The following is a 22,540-nucleotide window of genomic DNA, read 5'->3' as shown; positions in this document are numbered from 1 at the left end:
AGATCCATTCACACTCACCAAGTAGAACCCAATTAAGGGAGATTAGAGAAATCCCCAGATTTACTAGATGGAGGGCCTCCCATGGAGTTGACCATGGGCTAAAGGGCATGGACCCAGTATCCCTCTTGCTACATGCATTTTTTTCACCATTCCATCCAGCAAAAATTTATTAAACAGCTTCAATGTGCAAGGCAACCTGGTATAATAAATAAAAACTCATCTTTGGCATCAGGATGCTAAGTTAATGTTTCATTTGTGAAATATATTAACTGGATGACTGTGAACAAGTCATTCATTTCCCCATGCTCCCATGTTTTTTTAAATTATAAATTTCAGATAAATTGCATATCGCTTTATCATACTGGGGATTCCCTAAGTCAGCAAAATCATAGGTCGCGAAAAAATAAAAAATTGTGCAAGATACGGGAGGTATAAAGACAAAAATAAAACTGACCTGAGGGATGTCATAATTCTGTCTGTGAGTAATTCTTCAAAGCAGGAAGAAATAGACTACTTCACCTAGATTTACAGTGAGGTGGTTAAATTTGTGCCATTTCTGCCTTTTTAAATTTAGATTCCAAGTCACCTGGGAAGAATAGTATCCATTTCCACTGCTGATATTCAATAAATAACAAAGAGCAGAATGCATATTGTCCAAGGTCAAGATTCAGAGAATGTGACAATGAGTAAGGACTTGTAGCAGCTTCTAATATGCAATTGCTGCTTGAATCATTATGTCACAGAGGCCCTAAAAAGAATACTGGACAATTTTATTTTGCCCTTGAGATTCTACTCTGAGAAAAGGGTTTGTCCAAATAGATAATGTTTAGACTTAAGGACAGGAAGACTTTGATTCAAACCTGATCTTTGACACTCCCAAGCTGTAAGATCATGGACAATTAACAACCTCAGACAAACTGATGGGTTCTGCCTTTCTTTGTGAAGTCTCTTTGGGTCACTTGCCTTTGTATCTTCATCAGGAAACATATTTCATTGATCTGTTGCCTTCAAAGTGATTCACAAATACTGCACATACAAGATCAGCCACCAATGACAAGCCAACCAGGAGCTGTGCAAAATTGCCAATTTGTGACCTAAGAGTCATTGTCCAGAAATTATACATCTACCATTTTGAAGGGATAAACATTCCAAGGTCTCCTTCTAGAATGGAAAAGGAAATAACCATTTTTAAACAGCTATGATGTGCTGGCATAATCTCATTTGATCTTTGCAACAACCCTGGAAAGTAGGTGCTATCATGAGGAAACAGACAGACAGAGGCTAATTGGCTTAACCAGAGTCATAGATCTAGTAAGTCTATCTGAACTCAAGTCTTTCTGACTCTTGTGATCATCATTCTATCCAAGGTGCTGACATTCAAGATAATAGAAGCTTGAGTTGACCCTATAAAAACCTGGAAAGCAAAAGTCTTTAGAGATGAATCAGATTAGAATAGTTGAGAGTGAGTGTTGGACAAAAAGTTGGTTTAAGGAAGAAGTCACAAATTTAGAGCTGGAAAAGACCTACCTAAGAGGCTACCAAGCCCAATCCCCTAATTTTTTTTTGTTTTTCCAATTATATGTCATGAAAGTTTTTCAACATTCATCCACTTACATATTTATAAGTTGTACATTTTTCTACTACCCTCTCTTCCCACCTCCCACTCCTTAGGGGCAAACAGTCTAGTAAACATTATACATATACATCTGTATTTAACATATTTACATATTAGTCATTTGGTGAACGAGGAATTGGGTCTAAGGAAAAAAGAAAGAAAACCATTATATAGGAAGAAAAACATAGGAGAAGTATTTTTTTTAATGAACTTAGTACTCATTCAGATTTTGTGGGTTTTTGTTGTTTGTTGCTTGTTTTTTGTTTTCCTCTGAATGCAGATGGAGTTGTCTATAACAGATCTCTCAGGGTTGTCATAGATCTCTGAACTCCTTAGAGGAACTGAATCCATCATAGCTGCCAATCCCCTAATTTAACAAATAAGCAAACTAAGGTCCAGAAAACGGATGTGATTGACAGGTAGGATTTGAATCAAGGGCCTGTGACTCTGAATGCCATTCTCTTTTCACTGTATCCGTCTCTAAAAACTGAGGTAAAGGAAGCATGAAAAGGAATTCACCTTGTTTTCTAATAAAATCAGCTCCCAATTATACTTTCTCGAAGACAAATATTGTTATTTCCCACAAAGGCTAACATCGCAGATTCTCGTTTATTATCTTATCTACAGCATTTGGGGCTGTTTTATTTTTACAGATAGCTCTCAAGAGCTATTTTTACTCTCATTGCACATTTATATTATTTATAGTGGGGAAAACTGAGTCAGAAAACTGTGACTATTTGAAAAGAGTCTTCATCCAAAATGCTGCATTAAGAAAATCATTGCTTCCTAGAATAAGTTGATGAGAGCAGTTGTACCTTGCCCTACTTAGGACACATTCAGAGGATGGGTTCAGTCTTGGCCATCAGAGTTTAGAGACAATGAAAGCATTGAGAGAAGAGAAAGCAGGAGAGTGAGGGTCCTAAAATTCGAGTCAGGAAGACCACTTGAAATTAGGCATGTTTAGCCTAGAGAAGTGCCTTGGGGGGAGGGGGGGAGGAAGACACAAGTGAGCCTTTCACCCTTTTTGAAAGACTGTCATATACATTAGACATATTCTAATTCCATTCAGTGGTCTAGAATGAGAAGCAAATGTGGAAAAGGAAAATCTAATCTTTATGTGAAACAAAGCTCTCTAACAATTAGAGCTACCCAAAGTGGATTGGGCTGCCTCTGTTGGAGTCAATGTGTTATCCTTCTCATTGAAGGTCTTCCTGTGCATGCTAAACCATTTTATTATTATGTAGAACTGAGTTGTCAAACTTGATTGCCTAATGCCTCAAGCAGACAGCAAAATCCCCAGTGATATAGGATCCAGATTAAAATGTATTTGGGAAATGTTTGACAAAAAGAAATAAAATACAGTATGACATAGATGATTTTGATAATAGTTTTCTCAGACAGTGGGTGTTTTCATTTGAGTCTAAAAGTAGTGATACAGAGGATATTTTTATTCAGGTAGAGGTTGGACAAGCATAGGTCTAGCCACATCACTCACATGCTCTAATATCTTTAGTGGCTCCCTTTTGCCTCTTGGTTAAAATTGAAACTCTTCAGTTTGGCATACAAAGTTCTTATGGACTGGTTTCAGTCAGTTCTGCTTCACATGCTTTCTGCTCCAGAGAAACTAGCCTTGAACCTGGAATTTCATCTTCTGTATCTCAGGTCTTTGTCCAGACTCTCTCTCCTATACCTGGAATGTGCTCCATCCACAACTGTAGCTTCCTTCAAGGCTCAGCCTTTCCTGATCCCACTGGTTATGAATTCAGACTCATCTACGATGTGCAATGTGTGAGCATCTCATTTGATCTCTCTTCTCTTTCTCTTGTCTCAAATTATCTTGTATTTACTTGTCTGTATGTTCTAATGGGATGGTGGTAAGGCTGTTTTTCATTTCTATCTTTGAATCTCTAACTTAGCACAATGCTAAGGACATCCTTTCTTTATTTTTGTCCAAACTTATTATTTTGTTGGCATAGGCAACACCTGGTATGGACTCTCCCTCTACTAGTGTAACTCTCTTAAAAGAGAAGGCCTGTATCCTGAAGAGATCATGAAAAGAAGGTAAAAAATGTACATGTATATGTACAAAAATATTCATAGCAGCTCTTTATGTAGTGGCAAAGAATTGGAAATTGAGGGTATGCCCATTAATTGGAGAATGGCTAAATAAATTATAGTATATGTATGTGACGGAACAATATTGTTCTATAAGAAATCATGAGGGATGGGATTTCAGGAAAACCTTGGAAAGAATTGCATGAATTGATGCTGAGTGAAATGAGCAGAAGCAGAAGAACACTGTACATCCTAATAACAACATAGGGTGATGATTAACTATGAAGGCCTTGTTCATTGCAGCAGTGCAACAATCAATTTTAAAAGACTCGTGATGGAAAATACCCATCCATAACTAGAGAAGGAACTGTAAAGTTTAAATGAAGATCAAAGCTTATTATCTTCAGTTTTAAAAGTTGCCTTATGTATTATGTCATTTTTCTCTCTAGTGTTTTCTTTCTTCATTTGCATCTGATTCTTCTCTCACATGTTCAATATCGATCTATGTTTAGCATGGTTATAAATATAGAGCTTAGATCAGATTACTTTCTGTCAGGGGGAGAGGGAGGAAGAAAAAATGAAAAACTCAAAACCTTGCAAACAAATGATTGGCAAAAAACTACCATTGCATGTAGTTAGAAAAACAAATAAATAAAATATTAAATCTTTAAAAAGTTACTTGGTTTGAAGGAGGTTGGTTTTTAAAGTCACAGGATCAGATCCTATCTCTGTCACTTAATCTTGTTAAATCTTAGTTTCCCCATGTGTAGAATGAATGTTGACCTCTAAAGTCCTTACCATTCTAAATATCCTAAGAGTTACCTGGGCTGCTGAGAAGATAAGTGCCTGGTCACACAGGTGCCTATAAACAGGTCCATAATGGGGATGAATTTCATCTGGAGGACACTGTGATGATTGTGGCAACAGTCTCTTCAACTCCTCATGCAGTTATACCAGGAGAAGGTTTACTCCAGTCCTGGGTGACTATACTGTAGAAGGTGCAAGAAGGAAGTCTGAGCTCTGAAGGAGTAAGGAAATTGCTCTTCCCATAATAGAAACTGGACTTGGACTCCCAGGTGCATCTTACAAATAGAATCATCTAATAAATGCTTATTGAATTGAATAACCCTCAGGGTCCCCAGCTGTATTCTTCTGCTTTGATGTTTCCTTTTAATAGCACAGGTCAGCAATTAGCAATCTAGAGAAATGGGCAGTTGCCTCATAAGTAGAGGGTTTCCAAATTGTGCAACAGTTGTCTAGAAGAAAGTTCCTTTACTTGCAAAAAGGTAATTGTTAAAAACTATCTTTGCATGTAATTGAAAAAAATAAAAATAAAAACTTTGTTGATTTGAAAAAAAAGTTCCTTTGTTAGCATGCTTTTGAGAGGAGACTACTACCAGGATTACCTTGAAGCTAACTAGAAGTCACCTCTTCCCCGCCAAAAGCCAAAGTCATACCCTGGCTGACTAGAAAAGCTGACTTGGTAAGTCGCTGTAACTGGGTAGTATAAGGTAAATGTGAAAGATCTGTTCAGCAGTGGCACAAAGTTGTCTGCCTCTGAAGGAATCAGGCATGATTTGAGTATTGAATGCTTTCTGTTTTTGTTCATGAGGGTTCTGAGTCTTTGGGATATTAAGCAGTTTCTGTAGTGGAAGAAATAAAAATCCTATCCCACTCACAGGAAGGGGAAAAAAAAGAAATTATAGAGAAGTCCTTAAATGCCCTGAAAAGGAGGGAGTTTCATATTCCTGAAGTAGTTAGCAAGTATCTGTCTTTCTTAAGAGACACAGCTTCAGAAATTAGCAAAATAATAATTCCCCTCCATTTAAAGGGAATTGAAGACCTATCCTGATTGCTCCAGGGGGGGAGTGAGAGGGGGAAAAGGAAAAGTACCATCAATTTCTTCTATTCCTTCTCTTCCTCCTCCTCTTCCTCTTCCTTCTCCTTTTTTTGTTTCATTTTTCCAATATTGTCTTCTATCTACAAGTGAGTATGGGAAATAAGAGATAGGGGAGAGATAAAAAAAAAATTGGGTGTCCTCTGAAATCCCTAACTATGGGAAGCTATGTATAAAGAGGTTGGATGACAATCACTATAATACCCTGATTAAATTGAGGACTTCTCTAATCAACCTGATAAGAGTAAATATAGGGTGTTATGAGGGATGCCCATCAATCGGGGAATGGTTGAATAAAATCGCAGTGGAATATTATTGTGGTGTAAGAAATGATGAGAGAGGGTGGTTTCAGAAAAACCTGTTAAGACTTATATGACTTGCAAAGTGAACTGAGCAGAACCAAAAGAACATTAGACATAGTAACAGCAATAATGCAATGATTATTAAACGCTACTCTGATCAATATATTGATCCAAGATACTTCCAAACGACTCAAGATGAAAAATGTCATCCCCCTTCCAAAGAGAGAACGGATGAACTCTGAGTATAGACAGAAGCATATTGTTTTTCACCTTATTTTTCTAGCTTTTTTCCAAAAGGTTAATATAAAACTATGTCTTGCATGACTTCACATATTTAATGAATATCGTATTGCTCACATTCTAAATGGGTGGGGGAGGGACTGGAGAGGGAGAGACAGAGAGAGTCATCCTTCTGCAAGCGGGCATAGCTTGATGTTTACTGCAGGCCTTGAATAAGAGTGACAGAACTTGAGTTTCTCCATCATTAGCAGCTCCCTGGTCCCTAAATTCAATCAATGCCCCCTCAAAAGAAAATATTAATCAGGACAATTTGGAAAACTTGTTTTATTTGATCTTTTGGTTGGAAAAAGAGAAGGGGAAAGGGAAAGGGAGAGGGAGAGGAGAGCCCCTCGGGGCAGCTGCCTCTCTCTTAGCAGCAGCTGCTCCTGGAAGGGCCACGAGGAGGAGAGGGATCCTAGGAGTGGAAAGGGAGAGAGAGAGGAGACCTTCCTTCCTGGTTTCAAGTTTCCCCCGGGGCTGGGTTGTGCAACGGCGGGGTGCTGTGGGAGTGGCCGCGACCCAGCCAGCCGGGCCCATAAACAAAGCCACGTGTCCTCCGGGGCCGGGAGGCTGGGCTAGGAGGCAGGCAGCTCTTCCGGCAACAAAGAGCCGCGGCCAGCGGGCCCGGGATAAATACTGCGGCCGCAGCCCGCCTGCCACACTCCCTGGAAGGAGCCGGGCCCTGCGGAGCGCCCTCCGCCCGTGCCCGTGCCCGTGCCCGTGCCGCCGCTCCTCGCCCCTCGCGGTCCCCGCGCGTCCGAAGCCCGAGGCGCTCCTCCCCGCGCCCCAACCCCGGCCCGGCCCGCAGCCTCCTCCAGGTGCGCCCCGACCCCCCCGGGCCCCCGCAGCCCCCCGGCGCCATGCCCTTCCTCGGCCAGGACTGGCGGTCCCCGGGACAGAACTGGGTGAAGACCGCGGATGGCTGGAAGCGGTTCCTGGACGAGAAGAGCAGCGGCTTCGTGAGCGACATCAACAGGTGAGGGGGAGCCCCCTTTCCCAGCCCCCCGCTCCTGCGCCTCTCCGGTCCCCTCGCGTCCCGCCCCACGCCGGCCACGAAGCGCTCGGAGCCTCGCCGGGCCCCGGTGGAGCGGGGGAGAAATGCAAGGACGCGGACACGGGGGGGATGCAAGGACGCGGGCACGGGGGGGATGCAAGGACGCGGGGTGGGGGGCCGGGGTTCAGCTCGCAGGATCGGAGGGGAGGGAGGGTGCCCCAAGGAAGACCCATTTGTGCTGGGAAGCTTTGGTCCCCGGGCCCGGGAGCTGCCTGGATGAAGCCGCGTTTGGTCCGCTTGCCCCGCGGGCGGCTCCGGACTCTGAGCGCGGCCCGCAGAGGCGGGGAGCCCGCGGGCAGGTGCCCGGCTGGCCCGAGCCGAGCACCTGGGTTCCTTCTCCAGCCCTTTCTGCTCTTGGCGGCAGCGCAGGAGGCGGGGTAGGGGAGGAGAGAGGGAGCCAGGAAGCAGCCTCCAGCCTCAAGGATGGGACCTGGGGTGGCCGGCTGGACCCCCGGGAAGGGGTGCGCTTCGCGGCCCTGCTTGTAAAGCTGGGGGGGGGGGTGGAACTGGAGGGAGCCGGCGGCACTTGCACCTGCTTCCTCAGTGACCTCCTTGTATTTGTCCAATGTCTCTTTTGGGATTGTAAAAATAATTATTACAAAGTGAGCCGATCTAAGGGGGAGGAAAGCCCACTACCCTCTTGTTAACCACCTCTCCTCTTCCTTTGTGTGTGTGTGTGGGGGGGGGGGGGATCAGCCATCTGCTGTTGAAGTCGGGCCTTATTCTACTAATAACCGGGAGTCCTATTCAAATAGCTCCTTTTCCTCACCACGTGAAGTGTAGGTAAATGAAGGCCCCCCTCTCCTGGTTGAGGAAAGAGGCACAGATCGGTGAAAGCGATTTTTCTCAATCACACACAGGGCTTAATCCCAGAAATTCAGTCTCTGGAGTTCAGGGGCACCCCTGCTGATATTAGATCACAGATTTCCAACTGCAATGGATTCGAGACTCCGTCCAACCTCCTTGCAGGAGGAAGGAGGCGACTGATTCTGTGATTTCACCAGGTGGGGAATTCCCACCGTGCATATTCCACGCTCATCTGTCATGTGAGTCTTGGAGAGTTCCTGGGTCCCTAAGGGGTTAAGTGACTTGTCCAGGATCACAAGTCAGGTCTTCCCGACTTCAAGACTGGTCTGTTCTCCAACTATGCCATGCTGAGGAGACTAAATCCCAGATAAGAAACGACTTGCTTTAGTTCCCACAAGTAGTAATAGCAGACCCCAGTGATGGGGTCTAGAATATCTTCAGAACCCTGAGCCTCAGCTGAATTTTCTCACACATCATCCCACTGAAGGACTAGAGGGTTAGAACTGGCTCTGTCGCCTGTGAAGAAGTTGCATATAAACATAGTATTGCCTCATCTATAGAACTGTTTAGTTATAGTCGGTGATCTCGCAGAAATTCTGCAGCTCTTACATTTTTTGATTCGATTTTCACTTGCCTTTCAAGTGGTTGTGAAGATTTAAAAAAAAACTCAAGAAATGCTACCTATTGTTATTTCCTTTTGCCCTTATGTTCACTTAAACCCAGCATCTTTGGTCCCTTGTAAAAATGGAGATGGGGGAGCTCTGTCTCTGAGCCAGATTTCTAATTACTCAAGCCTTTGAAATGGTTGTTTTGGATGAGTGCTTGGCACCCAATCCTAAGAAAACTATCAGGAAAATGTGGTTATTTTGAAGGCTTAACCTTCAGAGCCCCTCATCTGTTTGTTGTTTGTAACAGATCAACCTCTCTTTGTCTTGCAATAAAGGACAAGTTATTTAATCCCAGGGGTTAGTCAGAGAGAACAAGAGGCTCAAGCTATATTGATTTTTATTTTGCAAAAATACATGGGGGCAGTCACGAAGAGCGTCTTCTTGGGAGCAGTTAAGAAATCTCTTGTTTATGAAAGATCCAATAACAATTTAATTACAAGGAAAACTATCCTAGCTGGTGTCTTCTTTCTCTGATGCCAAAGTCTATCTTATAGAAACTCAAGTTACAAATTGTGTGTCGTCTCAGAATTTTTTTTCTAATTGGGTGCTTCCCTCTGGCCCAGGAAACTTGCTTTTCATCCATTATTTTATCACTCCCTTCATTTCTGAAGAGCATGTGAACTAATTCTTTCTAAAGGAAAAAAAAAAACTTTCTTCAAGTGGTACCCAGGGTTCCTCATCCCTCTAGAGTCTCTCCATATACCTCCCCTTCAGTGGGGAGAAGGCTATTATGTTCATCTGGACTTGCATTTGTGTGCTAGTTAGGTTTCTAGCCTCTGATTAAATTGCCCCTGAATGAAACCTCTCCAGTTTTCCTCCATCTCCACCCCCTGTGGTTCTTGTGAATGCTCTCACTGTGCCTCATCTGGAAGATAAGTTGGTATCAGTCTCCCTTAGAAAACAGTGAGTGCCTCTCTCCCATTGGTGTGGAAGAATCTGAAGGGAGTTTCAGTTTACCAGAAAACTCAGATCCAGGCCAGGATCAAATGGCTGCCCCTTCTTTGGTCACCTTCAGTCCACTTTGTCCTTACCCATCTCTCTGCTATCTTCCCCTCCCAAGCCGTCACCTTTCACCTTGGCCCATCAGAGTCCAATTATGACAGCAGAAGGTGATCCTACGGCCACTCTGCTGAAGGTCCTTGCATGAGTCAGTCAAGATCCTCTTGGTAGCCTTAAAGCAGCTGGCGGTTAGCACTTTGGTGTTTGTTTTTGCTTCTTTTTTTTTCCTATCTGTAAATAACTCCAGTCCTTCCTGCTCAGAATGCAAAGACTGCCAGCCTCTTAAAGGCATATTTGGCCTTCAGGGGCCAGGCTTTGGAATCTCAAATGTCCCCAATTTTCAGGGCCCTATAGAGTAAGTTATCTATGAGGTCAGATTTGGGCTGGGTGCCTAGGCAGGTAAATAGCTGCCTCTGGCTCCTGTAGAGAGGAAACAGAAGGTAATCCCTTTATAAAAATAAAAATAAAAAAATAAAAAGACATATAAGTAGGGTGACACAAAAGCCCTGCATACTTCCCTAATTCCACTTAAATTTTCGATGAGCAGCTGAAGCAAGGGGCCATGAACGGTTGATGTGGTAACAGTGCAGATTTTCTGGACTCCGGTCAAACATTCTGACAACGTTCCAGGGGCCCAGCCTCACTTCAACAGCCAAATGCCAGTCAGTCAACTTACAGGCAGTTTGGTGTGATAGAAAGAACATTGAATTTGGAGTCAGAGGACTTGGCTCCTGGTGTAGCCCTTAGAGACAGACCCCTCAGTCCCGTCACTTAAAATGGGGTCCAAACAGTTGTACTGTTATCTAGGGTAGTTCTGTGGAATAGATGAGTCAGTGGAGGGGATCATCCCTCTTACCTGGAGAAAGAAATGGTGGCTCTGATCCCTTTCTAGACAAGTAGCATTATTTGAGCATTAGGAAGAAAACTTAGAGGGTATTAGAACCAACCATTTCAATTTGTAAACAGGGAAATTGCATCTCAGTGACATGAAGTCACATGCCATAGGTTATACAGGTAGAAAGTGGTAAAGCTCATTTTCAAATCTAGATCACCTGACTCCAAGTACAGTGATTTTTTTTTCCATGTTACTATACTGCTTCACCTCGATAAACAAATCTGTGCCTCAGTTTCCTCATCTGTGATATAGGGATGATAATATTGGCATGATCTACCTCATGGAGGTGTCGAGAGAAACATATTTTATAAATGTAACTTACTGTAATGTTTGCATGCCAGTTATGTGTCCAAGACTACCTGGGTGAGAGGTATATAAAAGGATTTTTAAAAAAGTTATATATATATGGTTCCTTGCCTAGGCTGCCTATGTTAGGGATACAGTAGATAATCAAGTAACCCCTCTATCTCTTTCCATTTCTTCATTTTAATAATTATTAATTAGGTTGATTGGATTGGATTCTTATGTGATCTTTGCCTAATTTTTTTGGCTTTGAAGAATCAAGGGACAGCACTATGATATCTGGACAAATTTTTTTGAGTGTTTATTCCCTTTTTTCCAGTTATATGCAAAGATATTTTTCAGCATTCATCTTTTTGTTAGCTTGTGAGGTCCACATTTTTTTACCACTCTCCCTTCCCTCCATCCTCATCATGACAGAGAGTAATCTGATATAGGTTATACACATATAATCATGTTTAACATATTTAGTTTTTGGAAAAATTTGTCAATAAGGTTTTACATTGCTTAGTACAATTTGGCCTGGGCAATTACGTTATCTAAGTACATTTCAAATTCACACTGGGAGTTTCTAAAATGGCAGAACCAACAGACAAAGGAGAAATGGGGCTTTTGTGGGGTTTTGCCCCCAAACTGATCCTCCCTTACCTCTGTAGCTATAATAGTCTTATCTTGACATCTTTCCCACTTTTTTTCCTAAAGTCTTCTTAAAGTATCCCATCATGTAAAAAAAGCCAATTGCCCTTATTCCAGTTCACTACCACAAAGGTTGGGATTAACTAGTACCAACTGCTAGCAGTAAAACAGCCACTAAGTCTTTCATGTCTTCATTTATAGTACATGAAGAAAGAAGCCTTAGACAACAGTTCTGCTGATTTCAGATTTTAGAAAAACAAATAAAAATACTGTGGTTCCTAAAGTATGGTGGCTTTTCTGGGGGGGGGTGGAATCCTTTTGTAATTTTCCATTGACTTTCAATTTGCCTGAAACAGACATAATTGAACTCTTAAAATAGCATAGAGCTGAATATATTATTGCTTAAAATATAAGCAGGCAAGACAAATAAACCTCATCACTTTTCCCATCCCGTTCCCTACCCCCTGGAGTCCGAAAGCTAATACTGAGTGAAAATTGCAGGGTTGGTTCAATTTTTTCTATGCTCTGCAAGGGAAGATCATAATCGATTGTACTCTTAAACTTGCTTTTATAATGAGTCACTCTGTCTTACAACAGGTTATTGTATTTTTTGTAAGGGAAAGACTCAAATTCCTTTGGGGGCTGTTTTAAATTAGAAGGGAATAAAATGAAATATAAATATTTAAAATTTCCAAAGAATAGTAACAAGCTATGTCCGAAGCTTATGAAATGCTTTGTTAGGCTTCGCCTGGGTGTTTCTGTGATGGAGAAGATGACAACTTAGTTTTATGGTGCTCTTCACGAGGGTGGAATGTGCACTGTGGGTTTGTTATCGAATAATAGGACTTGGTGTAGTATCTTTGCATACACGGCGTTCTCAGCTTTCGAAAGCAGTCCATGGACCATGCTTCGGACAGGATGGCCCGCCAAGTGACCTTCCATCTCTTTCATTTTTTTAGCTTTGTATGGGCTGCCCTAGGTTATTGCCTAGGACTAAGAGTTCTACTCCCCCCTCCCCCGCTCCTGCACTCCCACCTCCCTCATTCTCCTCTTCTTTCCTTCTGTCTTATTTTCTATTTATTTATTCACTTGTTTACTAGTCTAGATGAAGGGTTTTGTTGAAGTCGGTAAGACCTGGGTTCAGATCTCCTTTGAGACACTATTTAGGAAGTCCCATACCAGTCATTTAACCTCTCCAAACCTCAGTCTTCTCATCTGTAAAATGGGGAGAATAGCACCTAATTCACTCAAGTGCTTGTAGGAATGAAATGAGATAATTATATAAAGCACTAGATCAAGATGAGCTCTTATCTCTTATAGTCCTGGCAGTTGTCTTGGGTACCCAGATACTAAGAGACTTCACTTGATCCCATAGCTAGTATATATGGGAGAGAGGACTTGAACCTAGCTTTGCCTAATTCTTTATACTATGTCATAATGGCTGGTGGCAAGATAGTACAGTGGAAAGAATGCTGGACTTGGAATAAGAAGACCTGGCTTCGAATCACAGTTCTGTCACTCCTCATGTGACTTTGGGCAAGTCATTCCATGTCTCTATGAGGAGCTGGACTAGATCACCTCCAGGCTTCCCTTTCTAATCTATGAGCCTATGAAGTAGTTCCATCTCTGAGCTGCTACTACTCTTCCTAAGAGAACAGTCAATAGCAAAGCAGGAAACAAAATTCATAGCAGTTGACTTGATAGTCCTACTGGAGAGCAATCTGAAGGATCAGATAGATCTCCACAGCCATCCACCTGGAACTTAACTATAACCTCTCCATCTTGTATGAAAGCAAAGGGATAAAAAAATTAGAGGCTTGACAAAGTGTATTTGAATAGCTTTGCAAAAGGAGATTACATTCAAACTTACCTCTGTCGTATAAAAGAAAAGGTATCAACTGATAGTCAGTAGCAAGATAACTGGTATATATGGATATAGTTGAAAGCCATTAAAAGGACTAGGGACAAGAAAGAAGTATTTATTTTGAAATACACATTTGTCTTTATATATAGTACATAGAGTCTAAAATGGTGTGTACAGAAACCAGCTTGTATTGAACTGAGAGAACCAATTGTTAAATTTTCAGTGTTATCAGAAATTAGTAATTACTACAAATCTGGACTTTATGTTTTTATTGATTTCTAGACTCAAGAAAGTAATGGGAAAATGTTAACTATGCATACTGGACTTTTTAAAAAGTATGTCACATGTATACCCCCCCCCTCCTTTCCCCATAGAATGGACTCTTTTTTGTTTGGTTTTTAGGTTTTTGCAAGGCAAATGGGGTTAAGTGGCTTGACCAAGGCCACACAGCTAAGTAATTATTAAGTGTCTGAGACCGGATTTGAACCCAGGTACTCCTGACTCCAAGGCCAGTGCTTTATCACCGCCCTAGAGTTGACTTTTAAACATTTCTCAGCATACCCCTGGTCTGAGATGCCCTTCACAGGACAAGTATACTGCATGTAATTCCGTGATTGAAGTGACAAATTTTCTTCAAATCACTTCTTATTTTAAATTCTTTCACTAACATCACAGATAACAGAATCTCCAAGTTATAAAGGGTTTGGAGATTAGCTATTATTAGCTAATTAACATTATTAGCTACTTAGCTACTTATATTATCCAAGAAAAGAAATCCCTGTTTAATGCATCTGACAAGGTGGTCTCCACTTCTTCCATACCTCCAGTGAGAAGTACCCAATGACCTCCAGAAAGAACCTCTTCCACTTTGAATAGTTCTAATCACCAGCATCTAACTGAGCTGACCTCAAAGCCAGGAAGACTCTACTATTGGCCCTTTGACCTCTCAATCCCCATGCATAGCTCTGAGACTCAATGGTGAAGAGAAGATGCTGACCCGTAAAATGAGTTTGTCCATCCATAAAAATCACAGGTCCAGTTTTTATCCCTATTTCTACTTCAAGTCTAATTTTCAGCTCTGGGCTTTTTTTTAGTTCTGCTTTCTCAGACTAGAAAGAAAATGTTGAACACCGTTTCTTGGTGCCTGAACTTTAAATACTTCAAGACAACTAGTTGTGTGTCCTCTGAGTCTACTTTTCTCTGTGCTAAACACCTCCAAACCCTTTGAGCAATCCTTAGATGGAACCCATAGGAGCTTTCCATCCAGGTTCTCTCCAACTTACTGATGATGCCTTCTTTACACCATGGTATCTCAAACTAAATCCCACATTCCAAATGTACTCTGACAAGTGCATAGCACAAGTATAATTATTTCTAATTTCTAATAGGGCTCTCTGAATAGAGCCTAAGGCTGTGTATTTCATTGTTGACTCTGAGCTTAAGGAACACTAAAATTTGTCTCTTCTATCTTGCTCCTTTTTTGAACCAAGTCCTATTTCAGTGACCCAAGAGCCCAAGTTCTGTGAGGACCTGCCAAGTTGGACAGTCTCTAAAAACAGGACTGTATTTTGGCTGTCCAAAAACCAGCCTGGTTAATAAATTCAAATGCTCTCCTTGCCAGAAGACTGGTCAGACACCAGGTGAAGACTTTGGGGGGAGAAACTGGGGAAGGACTGGAGCCATAACAATGCTTGAATCATATTTTTAAAACTCATTTATATAGCACTTAAAGATTGGCAAATATGTTTTCCCTTCAAAAAATCCTATGAGATAAACAATGTGAATATAATTATTCCCATTGTACAGATGAGGAAAGTGAAGTTCTGTGACAATGTGACTTAAACTAATCTAATTTAGTAAGTGTGTCTCCAGATTCCCAAGTTTACTCTATCTACTGTGATACTCTGCTCCTCTCAAGACTTAAAGAATGATAGTGGGAGTAACCATACAGCCAAAACCCACAAATCCTTTTATATATTGGGAGTATTTTAAATTAATTTGGGGGACTTGAACAGTCAGAAACTCTGGGTAGAATCCTTTTGTAACATGACCAGATACATCCTAATTCATTTGCTTTTAGGAAAACAATGTGCTAGAATGGGATGCATGCTGAACTTGCAGTCAGGAAGACCTGGGTTTGAATCTGGCCACTACTAGCTTCTAGCTATAGAAATCTCCCTGAGCCTCAATTTCTTATCTGTAAAATGGGAAACAACTGATATAATAACAATGACACTAAAAGCAAACAACTTTGAAAGGTATAAGAACTTTAAACTATCCACTGACCACCATGATTCCAAAGGATCAGTGATGAAATGTGTCCTGACAGAGAGGGGATAGACTTATGATGTAGAAATAGACAAGACAGACAGACCAGATACATCATTTTTGTACATAACCAATTCAGGAATTTGTTTTGCTTGACTATGCATATCTGTTACAAGGGTTTTATTTTTATTTTTTAGTGGTGAGGGAGGGAGGTTGAAGGAAGAAAAGAATTAAATTTTTAAAAATTTAAACTTTTTAAAACATAACAATTCTTAGAAAGTACCAACATCATAGCATTATGAGGCTCAACCAAGATAAAGTGCACAAAATGCTGCAAACCTTGGAAGCATTATTTATGTAAATACCATCCACTATTATTTTGTCTCATTCATCAAAGCTGCCCTGTAACTTACTGTTCAGTAGATCAATCTATCTTTCTCTAGAAATTGCATGTTAATATCTAGTCACCAGATGATGGCTAAAACTACTGAAAGAAATCCAAGGAATGTGGCCGAGCTAAATCTGCCATCACTGTGTGACATGTACAATAGTGCAAAATGTTCTTTCTCTTCCCACTCCTTATTAGAATTATATTTTCAATATGTATCAAGGTCCCAGATCTTGAACCTGCTCCTCATGCTTCATAACAGAATGTCCCTTTCCCTTAACTATATTCTCAAAAGTTATGAACAAACCAAATTTTTGCAAGTTAAGTCATGCTTTTAGAAAAGATGAATGCTAAGAGAACCATTTAAGAAGTCCTGTGTTAAAGCCTTTTGCAAACTAAAGTCATTTTTGTTTTGTCTTGTAAAAGGTCAAGTAGCATTATGGATACAGAGGACTAATCTTGGAATTGAGAAGACCTAGGTTCAGGGCTTGCCTCTGATGTATATATGGTAGCTCAGTGACCATGATTATATAACTTAACCCCATATTACTCCAGGTAGCTCCCTAAAACTGTTCATTACAAATGAGTTCTAGATCTCCACAAGTGAATGAAGTTCCTCATAGATAAAATCACAGGTCCAGACTATCCCTCCCCACTCCCCTTTACCCCACCTTCCCTTCAAATATTAGAGACACCTAAGAGTAGAGGATAGTATGCTGGCCTTGCAGTTAGTAAGATCTGGGTTCCAATCTTGACTTCTATGCTTATAAGCTGAATGACTCTGGACTAGAAATATACACTTATTTTGCATGATTTGAAGGGAACTCCCATAACTAAAACAATAGAACCTCCACTGGTATGAGCAAGCCACCCAGCAGGTGCAGTGAAACAAATTCAGGATTTAGTACTAAAGAGCTAGGTTCAAATTCTAATTCTGCCACTTGCTACCTGCATGACCTTTTGCAGTCAATTTATGTTTCAGAGCCTTGATTTCTTCATCTGGAAAAGATTGAATTTGGGTGATCTCTGGTGTCCCTTCTACCTCTTTAGTCCTGTAATTCTAAGGTCCTTCTTTGACTGTCACCATTTTCTCATTAAAAGAGCATTTGCAAAATATGGAACAAAGAATTACTGTAGGCTAGGAAATAAAAGGAATTCATAACCAATCTTGACTCCAGAGAAGATATAAGGAAGTCCACTCCTTTTTCCATTGGAAATGGAAATATTATGGGGTATATATACTGTCAGATATGTCAGATATGGCTGTCACTGTTGGTTTTACTTCAGTGTTTCTTTATTAATAAGATTAGGGACAAATAAATTTTAAAAGGCTTCTGTCATAAAAGCAAATTGCATCATTCAATTTTATTCTAATTAAAGTCAAAACTTTAATTAAAAAAGAAAGAGAAGCACTTGACTCTGCTTTCTGCACAGATATTAATGTTCTAAAAAGAGGTTAGCCTATGAATGTATGGAATACAGGGTTTGGGGAGGAGGGACAACTTGCCCTTTTTTCCCCCATTACATGCATATGTTTTATACCAGAGCCCGTCATTTCTAAGAACAGCTACCTTGAAAAAGGATAATTGTTTACATTGTCCCCAAAATCATACTTTCTCATCTTCCATTATTCATAGTTACTGCCCCAAAGACGTGCACAACAAGGAGAATCTTTTCAACAGTCTGAACTATGATGTTGTGGCCAAGAAAAGAAAGAAGGACCTGATGAACAGCAAAACCAAAATTCAGTGTAAGGCATTGTTTTTGGACTTGGGGAATGGGTTTGAACAATTATGAAAAGATTTTGAGAACTCATCACGAAGAGAGTATAGTAGCCCTCACCATATTTATTAATGATTGATTATCCCCACAATTTCTAGTGTTTTCCCCCCAACCTCAGAAAATCATTTTGGATTTACTTATCTTTACACATTTATTGAGGTGGCCAGGTGGAATAGGAGAGAGAGTGGCAGGCTTGGTCCTGAGTTCAAATCTGGCCTTAGACACTTACTAGGTGAGTGACCCTGGGCAAGTCACTTAACCCTGTTTGCCTCGGTTCCTCATATGTAAAATGAGCTGGAGAAGGAAATGACAGAAACTATCACTATAGCTTTGCCAAGAAAACCCCATATAGGCCCATGAAAAGTTGGACATAATTCAAATGACCAAACAACATTTCTTCCCTTCTTTCTCCCCCATAGAATGGAAGTTTCTTGAGGTTAGGGACTTTTGTTATTTGCCTTTGTATCTGGGGCACCAAGCACAGTGCTTCAAACACAGCTGACACTAATATTTGCTTAGTGAAATGATTTTAGTTGCACCTTTCTTCACGTTTATTTAGGTGCTCTTCAGGGGTCATTTGTGACTTTGCATTCAGACTTAACCTGAGGAACTTGATTGTGTATTTGATAAGGAGTAGACCCATTTTTGTTATTCATTTCTGTTAGCCTTCCTGCTCCCTCTGTTGTTTTTTCTCTTTTTTTTTGTTCCTTTGGGGGGAGGGTCCTCCATGTCATTTGCATTTGGTAGAACTCAAAATCATTTTTGCTATGGCACATTATTCAATAAAGACCACTCCAATGTTTTTGTTTTGAGTTGTGGTTTGAAAGTTTTGAAAAAATATATTCTGTTCTTCTTTCTTGTGGAATTGCTATTTACATTCTTAGATGTTATATGTGAATACAAGAAAGGGTTTTGAGTCTCTGATCCTAAACACAAAATGTAAAATCTCTAGTTTAATCTGTGCTGTGAGGTTTTGTACTTCGTAGTCTCATCTGTTTTATATCTTCTTTCTTGTGGCCCTTGGAAAAGCTTCACGTTTGGCATGTAATACAAACACCCTACCTAAAGTAAGAGGTGTTTCGTTTTGTTTTTAAATCAGTAACAATTCTTTAGTATACTAAAGCTGGCTATCAGCCATACTTGGTGCCTGTGACCCAAGTAAATTGAAATTCTTCACTGTATTTATACACTGTAGAGATTAAACATTTACATAGTCGTGGACTTAGTCAGTAGAGCATATGCCACTGCTCAGAACTCTGGCTTTTCTTTCAAAACTTTTGTTAAACCTGGGAACAGATGCAAAAGAAACACACCTAAGATGCTGGGCATTTCTATTAAGTACTAATAACGTGTCCCCTTTTCAGATTTCCACCAGGAAAAATGGATCTACGTTCACAAAGGAAGCACCAAGGAAGTAAGTGCCCCTCAACTGCTCTGATTAGATCTACTTAGCTAACTTGGCAGAATTGGACAATTGGCTTCTTCCCTTCTAAGAGCTGGGTGAAAATTAACACCATCCCAAAGCAGAAAGCGCTGCTTCAGGAGGTGATAGGTCCCTTCTTATTGGAGTCTTCAGAAAGAAGTTGGATGGCCACTTGTTGGGTGGGTTGGAGTTGAGATCCTTTTTCAGATATGGGCTGGACTAGAGAGTCAACTGAATTACCTTCTTTTTCAGATTCTGTGATTTAGGGTAGATAGAAAAGGAGGCAAAACTAGAACTCCTTTAGTTTACATTCTGATAAGTTAGTATCTGCTTTTCATGTGACAATCTAGCGGATATTTGAAGACCTCCAGCTATGATGCCTCTGTTAGCTGGAGACCTCCTCCAGTAACAGAGGAGCAGAGTGGTCCTAGGCTAGTTTCAGATCAATGAGAAACTGGTCCAGAATGTATTGCTGGTCAGAATAAGCCCTTTTTTACCCCAACATGACTCCAGTCTTACTCTCTCACTCCCAGCGCCATGGATATTGTACCTTGGGGGAAGCTTTCAACCGGCTCGATTTCTCAACTGCTATTCTGGATTCCAGAAGGTTCAACTACGTTGTACGGGTAGGCATCCAGAGCAAAATGTCTTGCTTATTGATCTGTTGAGTTGTTGTTGCTGCTGTCCAGTAGTTTTTCAGACATATCTGACTCTGTGACCTCATTTAGGATTTTCTTGGCAAAGATACTGGAGTGAATTTGCTATTTCCTTCTGCAGCTCATCTTACAGATGAGAAAACTGAAGCAAACAAGGTGTTAAGTGACTTCCCCAGGGTCACACAGCTTGTCTGAGGCCAGATTTGAAGCCACAAAGATGAGTCTTCCTGACTCCAAGCCCACCACTTCTATCCACTGTGCCATCTAGCTTCCAACTGACAGTGGATCTGTGTGTGGCATATAAACCAATAGTTTAATAGCTTTTATAGCTCTCTGATAGAACATTGCTTAGGTCAGGATCAGCACAAAACTTACCTAAACTACTCTTTTTAGTGAGAGATTTAAAAATATATATCTTTTCACTATTTTTCATATTAAATCTGTCACATAGATAAATGGAAAATACAGATCAGACAGACCAAAAATCATGGCAGCAGGGCCAAAGATAACACTTAAGAAAAGGGGAGAGGCAAAGATCCCATTGGTACAAATGAAACAAGCACCTAAAGACAGTCTTGCAGCAAAGTTTAGCGAATAGAGTGCTAGTCTCAGAATTCTAATCCCTCCTTAGGAACTTTCTAGTGAAGTGACCCTGCTCAAGTCACTTAATTCCTCTTACATCATTTCCTAATCTGTCAAATGGAGATAAAAACTAGAGCACTTACTTCATTGTGAGGTTCCCTCTGAGATCCTCTTTTGCAAACTTTAAAGTGCTGTGTAAATGGAGACTAGTATTGTTTCCAGAGTTATACAATAATATTAAATAATATCTAGTCTTTTTAGATTTATTTTCCCTATTACCTCTATTTGAATGTAATCAATGATGAGTAGGTCCCATGATGACTAGATAAGCAGACTAACATTCAAGAGAATAGCTGGAAACACAGAGTGTAAGGTAGTATGAAGATTGGGTTTTAGTCACATTTCTTCCACTAACTAACCACATGATCTTGTCATAACATCTGAGTCCCAGTTTCCTCAATTAAAAGATGAGAAGTTCTATATGATCCTAAGATATCTTCAAAGTACGATGTTCTATGACACTAACCTAAGAGGGTGTTCAAGAGTAACAAATTTGGTAAATTAGCACCATTGCTTATAAAACCTTAGGTACCCCCATGACTTTCTCTGCCCTCTCTCTAGTCCCTTATCAATTTACCCTCTCAGCTGTCCTAGATACATTCTTGGCTGGGGCAGAAGAATTATATCAGAGTCCAAATCATATGAGTGTTTCTTCACCTCCATCCCATGTGATGCTGTATCCAATACCCAGTTTACTTAAAGCTGAAATTACCTGTTTTCATCTGCTGCTTTTTCCATTTCAAACTCCCATTTGCAATAATGCAGAATACCAAGAACTTGCTTTGCCTTAATTGGAGTGGATGATAGGTGGAAGAAAGAAAGAACATTTCACTGAGCAGTCTCTGGGCTGGGTTGTTTTCTGTTGGTGGCATTTTCTGTTTTTGTTTGGGTCTTTTTACCCCTAAGCTCCCTTTTGCATTTTTGTCAGTGATTCAACCTGGGAAGCTGCAGCTGTTTGGGTTTTAGGTTCTGAAGTGGGAGGATTTTTTTGGCCAGCTCATCATGCTTCCCAGGGCAAGCTCATTGAGTCAAATGATTCCAAACAGCCAGCCAAAGAGATGACATTCAAGAAAATTCAGCCTTGGATCACTCACCTGTTGTCTAAACAGATGCAAGCCAGGCCTCCTGCACAAATCTGATCAAACCTGGCTTTCCACTTTAGGTACAGGCTCTTTACTAAGGCCCCACTTGTTTAGCCAAATAATTCTCTGTTTAACTCACTAAGACATCATTCTTCTAATACACGTGATTAACACAAGACATGCTCTTAAGCAAATAAGTCTTTCTGTTTGAGTCATTTAGTTGTTGCTTTCTCAGTACAGGTGACTAACACAAGACACCCTCTCAAGACCAGAGTTGAAAAACTGAAGATGAATGTTGTTGGGCCAAGCACTGAAGGAGATGTAGCCTCAGTGGTCATTTTGGTCTGGAGTGTAGCCTAGAGGATTGGTTTGGAGCAGTTCTATGACAGTCTAATGTTGTCTGTGGCTTAAGGGGTGATAGTACCTCTTTTCTAGTTATTATATGAGGACATCCAACCATAAAAAGTCCTTCCCTATAATATCAGAAGTGTGGCTGTCAAGAAAATTATTATCTCATCAGCATCACATTTCATATCTCTTCCTCTCTTACATACATACACTTTTCCCATCACACACACATATATAAGTAATCACATAATAATTGCACACTCATGCTTTTGTCACTGCAGACCCTGCACATCATCATGCATGGAAAAAAAAAATCATAGATTATATGAGAGGGAAAAAAAAAAAGGAGTGCTTTCTATCCATCATCTCATTTGATCCTTACATCAACCCTGTATCATAGGTAATAAAAACATTAATAGCTACATTTTATAGATGAAGAAACTCAAGTTCAAGGAGGTTCATTGATTTACCCAATATCACCCCATCAGTGACTGAGTTCAAGAATGAACTTATAAACTTATTGCATGTTAGCCAGACATTGTTTTAAAGACTAACTTGAACTTGAGGTTCAGGCATCCCA

At 40.6% G+C, this 22,540-nt stretch overlaps 1 protein-coding gene across 2 annotated transcripts in view; it reads left to right on the top strand.

Annotated features, from left to right (window-relative positions):
- Window positions 1-6,973: 6,973 nt before the first annotated feature.
- FBXO32 (F-box protein 32) overlaps window positions 6,974-22,540 on the top strand; it is a 43,208-nt gene continuing 27,641 nt past the window's right edge. The window contains exons 1-4 of one of the 2 annotated variants that reach the window (XM_074201592.1): window positions 6,974-7,124; window positions 17,665-17,777; window positions 19,174-19,223; window positions 19,766-19,858. In XM_074201592.1, the coding sequence (XP_074057693.1) occupies window positions 7,009-7,124; window positions 17,665-17,777; window positions 19,174-19,223; window positions 19,766-19,858 (372 nt within the window). In that variant the 5' untranslated portion in view covers window positions 6,974-7,008. Of the gene's footprint in view, window positions 7,125-7,732; window positions 17,778-19,173; window positions 19,224-19,765; window positions 19,859-22,540 lie in introns of those variants that run through there. The other variant, XM_074201591.1, reaches the window with a different exon arrangement.

The sequence above is a fragment of the Macrotis lagotis genome, chromosome X (assembly GCF_037893015.1).
Source record: "Macrotis lagotis isolate mMagLag1 chromosome X, bilby.v1.9.chrom.fasta, whole genome shotgun sequence".
NCBI lineage: Eukaryota > Metazoa > Chordata > Mammalia > Peramelemorphia > Peramelidae > Macrotis > Macrotis lagotis.
This window is presented reverse-complemented; position numbering and strand designations above follow the sequence as displayed.